The sequence below is a fragment of the Mastomys coucha genome, unplaced genomic scaffold (assembly GCF_008632895.1).
Source record: "Mastomys coucha isolate ucsf_1 unplaced genomic scaffold, UCSF_Mcou_1 pScaffold23, whole genome shotgun sequence".
In the NCBI taxonomy this organism is placed as follows: Eukaryota; Metazoa; Chordata; class Mammalia; order Rodentia; family Muridae; genus Mastomys; species Mastomys coucha.
In genome coordinates this window covers 52,349,637-52,356,376 of record NW_022196906.1, presented here as the reverse complement: position 1 = coordinate 52,356,376, position 6,740 = coordinate 52,349,637, and the positions used below count along the sequence as shown (strand labels likewise).

Below are 6,740 nucleotides of genomic sequence, written 5' to 3'. Positions count from 1 at the left end.
ATATATATATATATGTATAGTCTGTAAGGCTTGTATACCCAAGTCTGTGGCACTGGGCATAGTGGCACTGGCCTTTAATCCCAGCACTTGGGAGGCAGAGGCTGGTGAATCTCCAAGTTTGAGGCCAGCCTGGTCTACAAAGAGAGTTCCAGGATAGTTCACCTATAGCAGTCTAAACCTCAGTATTCACCCCAGCTGCAGCTGAAAGGAAGATTCAACCATCCTGAAACCAGACCACAAATCTGTTCTCCATCTTTGCTACAGTTGGAACAAAAGATGTACTGGGATTAATGAAGTGGTGTCAACACGAGCCAGAGGTTGCAGTCATCCACCAGTGACCCTCCTCAAGCCCTCCAGTGACTCAACCAAGTTAGCAGAGGAAGTCTGTATGAGGCCCAATCTGGAACACCCTTTGTCCCGGGATGGAGAACAGGAATTGCAGACATGTTAATCAAGGATTATATTTCTGTCCAAAAGGCTTAAACATAAACACCTCTTTCTTCCCAACAGAGACAAAAGTGAAAAAAAAAAGTCAAGTTACTTCTCGGCTTAAAGTCCTGACTCCTCAGAGGCTCCAGATGATGTCCAGAGGCTCCATGGATGCCTGCCTACTGCCACCCTAGTATCTCTCCTACAGCCTCTTCAGCACATGCCCAGTGCCCTAGCTCAACAGGGCTGCAGACTGGGGAATCTTCCTCAAGGCCGTTCCTCCTCCCACCATTCCTTTACCTACTCAGAAACCAAGTACAGACTCCTTGAAAACATAGATCACGTGTGTGTCTCAGAACCTCCAACTACTTACAGAGTAGGCACCTAGAGACAGTTGTTAATTGAGATAGTCCATTCCACTCTACTAGCTGTGTGCCTCAGCCAAGTTACTTAACCTCTCTGTTTCGTCTAAAAAGAAAAGATGATACCTCACAGTGTCACAGGGCCTTCGTGTCTGCTTTTTACTAAGCACAGACTCTTCTGTTGCCCAATGGGCAACAAAACATAAGATAAAAGTTTGGCTCCTTGTAAGGAAAGCAGGCCAGAGAACCCACCCAGTACCTGGCCTCACTGTCTACATCTTCAACTCTGATTCAGATCCTTGCTCAACTCTGTTCAAAAACATCATCTGATCTCTTAAAGGCCACCCGAAAGAGCTGGTGAACAAGGCTGATGAGTTTGCTATCTCTTCTCTTCTGAGGCTGGAGACACCAAAAGAAGAGGAACTTAGATAGTGCTGAGATTCCAAGAACAGAATCTTGCAAGCAGATCACTTCATGATGGGGTGGCCCCACCCCAGTCACCACAACTGGAATCAAAACAAACTGCCTCCCTGAGAGGGATCTCATGACCAAGGCTGAACCCCACACCCACCAGCAATACTCTGCTTTAGACACTACTAGTCAATAGCTGCACGAGCCTCTGCCATCTAGTACTGTGACATATGACAGACTTGTAAATACCTGCCTCCAGGCATGTGTCTTCATCCTAACTCTCTCTTCCTCCTCTTCCTCCTCTTCTTCCTCCTCCTCTTCCTCCCCCTCCTCCTCCCCCCTTCCTCTTCCTCCTCCTCCTCCTCCTCTTCTTCCTCCTCCTCCTCCTCCTCCTCCTTCTTCTTCTTCTTCTTTCTTCTTCTTCTGGTTTTGTTTTTCGAGACAGGGTTTCTCTGTGTAGCCCTGGCTGTCCTGAAACTTGCTCTGTAGATCAGGCTGGTCTCGAACTCACAAAGATCTGCCTACCTCTGCCTCCTGAGTACTTGGATTAAAGGCATGTGCCTCATGCTCTGGCTATCCCAACTCTTAATATCTCATAAAATGTCTGCATTTAGATGCACCCTTTAAGGAGACTATGGGGTGAAGGGGGCATTGGTGAGCTCTAGCTCAGTAACCATGCCCTAAGAAGAAAGAGAGTACAATGTACAGTGGAAAGCCCACATGTAGACGTGGGGAAGATGGCCACCTTCAAACCTCACAGTGAATCACTCCTGCCCACTCCTTAATTATGGTTCCAGCTTCAAACTGTGAGAAAACAAATGTCTGTTGTTGGATCCATTAATCTGTTTTTGTGACTTACACTCTTAAGACCACAAGACTCCTGTCTCTGGCCTGAAGACACTGTAATCCCAACACTTGGGAGCCCAAGACAGGAAGGTTGGTGTGAATTCAAGGCCAGCCTGAGCTATAGAATGAATTCCAGGTCCACTTACACTACAAAGTGAGACTTTGTCCAAAACAAACAAACAAAAATATACAAAGGGTCTGAAAATGTAGTGTAGTTGGTAAAATGTTTACCTAGCATGCATGAAGCCTTGAGTTTTGTCCCAACACTGTATAAAATCAAACATGGTGGGGGCAGGAGAGATGGCTCAGCAGGTAAGAAGACTGGCTCCTCTTCCAGAGGTCATGTATTCAAGCCTTAGTGCCTATGCAGTGGCTCACAATTGTAAAGCCAGTTCCAAGGGACCTAGCACAATATTCTGCCCTCCCCATGTACTGGGCACTCACATGGTACACAAAAATATATGCAGGCAAAACACTCATACACATAAGAAACAAATAAATGCAAACTTTTAAAAGAATTAAGCATAACAGCTCTGTAATTCCTAAATTCAGGGAGTGGAGGCAAAAGAATCAGGAGTTGAAGGTCATCCCTGACTACATAGTTCAAAGCCACCCTGGGCTACATAAGCTCCCCATCTCAAAAACAATCAAATTCTATACAGGAACTGAACTGAAGTTATTCCCTTCTTTCTCACAGGTGAATCAGTCTCCAATCCTGCTCTGTGGGTGGTAAATAGTGTCAGGGTCATGGCAGGACTCTGGCCTCACCACTGTTTAAGGCCCAGCACCAAGGGAGAGAAGCATATTATACAGGCTTCTCACCTTGAACATCTTCAGACAGCACAGCTAATGCAAAGGGAGCATGTGAGCACCAAAGAGGCTCATGCTAGGCCCACAGCACTCACCGTGTCCACCCCTCCTGCCAGCATCTCTGTAATGTTGGCCTGGATGTTCTTGAAGGGCAGTTTGTTGCTTCCCAGGAGGCTATAAAGGACACCAGGGTACTTGCTGAAGTCTCGTTTCTGCCTTAAGTCCCAGTAGAAGTTCTGGGTGTACTCATCAGCTGTGGAGCAGGAGGAAGAACAGCGTGAGACTCTCTGATGGTGGGAGGGTGGGAGGGTCATCAGTCTTCAGGGGTGGGGTGCCAAGGCCTGAGTATTCCAGAGCCCCTGCTTGCTAGGCAACCATTTTGTTAAGCCTCTTTTTGGTATGTCTGAATACCATCTGTGTACAGTGTCCATGAAGGCCAGAGGAGGATATTGGATTACCTGGGACTGGAGTTACAGACAGTTGTGAGCTACCCTGTAGATTAGAAATTGAACCAGGGTCCTCCGGAAGAGCAGCCAGTGCTCTTAACAACTAAGACCATTCCCCAACCCTTGTCATTCATTTCTTGATCATCCCTACTGTGTGTGTGTGTGTGTGTGTGTGTGTGTGTGTGCGTGTGTGTGTGTATAGGGGGTGCGAGTAAGACTCGACCTCAACTGGGCAGTGGTGGTGCACACCTTTAATCTCAGCACTTGGGAAACAGAGGCAAGCGGATTTCTGAGTTCGAGGCCAGCCTGGTCCACAGAGTAAGTTTCCGGACAGCCAGGGCTACACAGAGAAATCCTATCTCAGAAAGAAAGAAAGAAAGAGAGAAAGAAAGAAAGAAAGAAAGAAGGAAGGAAGGAAGGAAGGAAGGAAAGAAAGAAAGAAAGAAAGGAAGGAAGGAAGGAAGGAAGGAAGGAAGAAAAAAGAAAGAAAGAAAAAGAAAGAAAGAAAGAAGAAAGAAAGAAAGAAAGAAAGAAAGAAAGAAAGAAAGAAAGAAGAAAGAAAGAAAGAGAAAGAAAGGAAGGAAGGAAGGAAGGAAAGAAGAAAGAAAGGAAGAAAGAGAAAGGAAGAAGGAAAGAAGGAAGGAAGGAAGGAAGGAAGGAAGGAAGAAAAGGAAGAAAGAGAAAAAAGATTTGACCTCAGCTGCTCTTCCTCAGGTACTGTTCACCTTGTTTCTTTGAGATGGGGGTTTCTCATTGGCCTGGAGCTCACCAAGTAGTTCAGGGTAACTGGCCAGCAACCCCCAGAAACACATATCTCAGCCTCCCCAGCAATGGGATTACAAACAAGAACCACTGTGAGTCACTCTGAGTTCTGAGAACTGAACCCAGCTCTTCACACTTGCAAAGCAAGCGCTTTACCAACTGAGTAGAGATGGTTGCCCAAGGTCACATAGGTACTGAGGTGACATTAGAGTGCACCACACCCCAGTCAGCTTTCTCCATCAGTCTTCCCTCTCAACAACCCCTGTCACATAGACAACTATGGCTTAGACACTAGCCCTCAACTCAATAGGTATTGAGCAACTCAATAGGTGTTTTTCAATTAAGTGTATGTATGTTGTGTATGTGTGTACATGCATGTGTGTAAGTGTAGGTATCTGTGGAGACCAGAAAAGGACATCAAATCCCCTGGAGCTGGAGTTACAGACAGTTGTGATTCTCCTGATGTGAGTCCTAGAATTCACACTCAGGTCCTCTCTAAGAGCAGTAAGTGTCCTTAACTGCTGAGCCATCTCTCCAGCCCCTAGTCATGAGTACCATAAATGTCCTTACTCCCTTTCTCCAGAGGGAAAAAGTAATCAACTCCAATAGTCAGCCTCCAGCCCTGACACACATCCTTGCTCACTAGAGATTTTCCTCTATGGTAAATTAGTAGCCATTGGTTAATTGTGAAACAGAGGCGGCCGTTGGTCAGGTATCCAGCTGGATGCACTCTCTCAGTTCGGTAGCCCATCTCCTGAACACTGCCCAAGGAGTCCTCACCTTTATTGAAAATCACATCCCAGGCAGCTGCATGGTCCTTCCAGGTCTTAGTTCTGAGGAGTCTAAAGAAGGCTGGAGGCAGGTTGAGCATGGGGACACTGGTGTGGAACATCTGGTAGACGGCGTTGATGAACCGCTGGGACTCGGGGTCCACGATCTCCTCCAGCATCCCCAGGCGCTCCCCAAATACAACACTGCTGATGGCTGCAGTGAGAGACTGAGGCTGAGGACCCTCTTCCAACCTGGTTCTTCAAGAGCCATCCCCACCCACACCCACCACACACAGGAGCTCTTGCTCAGCCTTAGCTTCCTCCCGCAAAGAAACAGCCCTGAGCCCCAAGAGATGGAAGAAGACTGCCCTTCTGGCTTCAATTCAGGTCCCTCAGAGGGACGTAGGGGCGGCCCTGAACAGGACACTTTGATGGAAGTCACAGACTCTGCCTGAGCCGGAACGGAACTGTCCCGGAGGGATTTCCCTTTGTTACTGACTGAAATCACTACATCACACATGGCCTGGGAGACTTGAGATAGCAGTCTCCAAGTCACCCGGACTCAATCTGGCTGGAACTAAAAGATTACAACAACCTTCAAGTTTTCTCACTTACCACAGGAAAAATTTGAACGCCAATTCCATACCAAGCCTAGAGTACCCCAGATCTTCTGCAGGCATCACATGATTTCCACTAAGCCATATGCATGCACCGTTCCCTGGTCTATGCCACCTAACTGCCTTTCCAGTCTGGATAATTCCTAAGTGTCCTTCAACACTCAGATCAACCCAGCAGGCCCCCTCTTTCTTGTTCAACTTCAGAGAGGTCTGTTTCTACAAGAGGGAGACTTGTGACATGCAGGACCAGACCAAGTTCTGGCTTGTGGAGGACAGTGGCATGGAAAAATCTATGATTTGGGGACCTCCACAACATGAATGTCGGATGAGAGCTACTTGACTACCCACTGAGGGGCTGACAGTGCAGAGTAGGTGCAAGAAACCAATCCACACAAGCACAGGGCCTGGGGTCTCAAGGTAAGAGAGGGTGAATGCTGGCTCCCCTCCCCCAGCTCCTGCCAGCCACATGCAAGATCCTTACACTCAAAGGCAAAGCGGAATAGGTCATCACTGATGTCCCCTGAGAAATTTCCAGAATTTTGCTGCTTGGTGCGTCTGTGCAAGACTTTGATGAAGTCCTGAGCTACACCTTCCAGCAGGGGCACGAAGTTCTTGACGGCTTCAGGCGCCATCACCTCTTGGTTTAGGACAACTCGGTCTTTCTTCCAGGCATCTGAACTCCTAGAGAAACACAGGTCCCGCCTCATGGTCACAGACACCAGACCCAGCACAGATAGACTTAATAGGCTCTCTAGCTCCAGAGTCTGCAGGCTGTCTCCCTCCTCCCAACATTTGCTCTCCTCTCCTACTCCCTCCCTGCCCTGCCTGGCCTCAAACTCAGAGATCCACCTGCCTCTGCCTCCCAACTGCTGGGATTAAAGGTGTGCAGCACCACCATCACCACCACCACCCAGCCGCGATGCTCTTTTTATAATATGGGGAGCTCGTTTAAGAATGTTGTGAGCTGGTAAGATGGCTCACTGCTCTTATAGAGGAATCAAGTTCAGTTCCCAGCATCCCTATAGAGCAACTCACAACCACAGGTAACAACCGCAAGGGATGTGGTGCCCTCTCCTAGCCTCCAGAGACACCTGTATACACATGGCATGTACTTACCCAGATATATACACATAAATAAAATAATATGAATAAAAACTTCTTAAAGAAAAGTTAAGAGCCTGGAAGCAAGGAATTTTGCAAACTCATGGTTTCAGTCAACCCTGCTCCTCTGTACACATCCTCACTGCATTGAAGCCCCCCAAGCCTGCTCCTCTGTACACATCCTCA

At 47.7% G+C, this 6,740-nt stretch overlaps 1 protein-coding gene across 1 annotated transcript in view; it reads right to left on the bottom strand.

Annotated features, from left to right (window-relative positions):
• The window catches only part of LOC116073505 (cholesterol side-chain cleavage enzyme, mitochondrial), a 12,585-nt gene that overhangs the window by 2,578 nt on the left and 3,267 nt on the right, over positions 1-6,740 (bottom strand). Inside the window, exons 3-5 of the mRNA XM_031345460.1 lie at positions 5,935-6,134; positions 4,847-5,050; positions 2,954-3,111 (exon numbers count right to left, since the gene is read on the bottom strand). Coding sequence (XP_031201320.1) covers positions 2,954-3,111; positions 4,847-5,050; positions 5,935-6,134 — 562 coding nt within the window. The remainder of the gene's footprint in view (positions 1-2,953; positions 3,112-4,846; positions 5,051-5,934; positions 6,135-6,740) is intronic.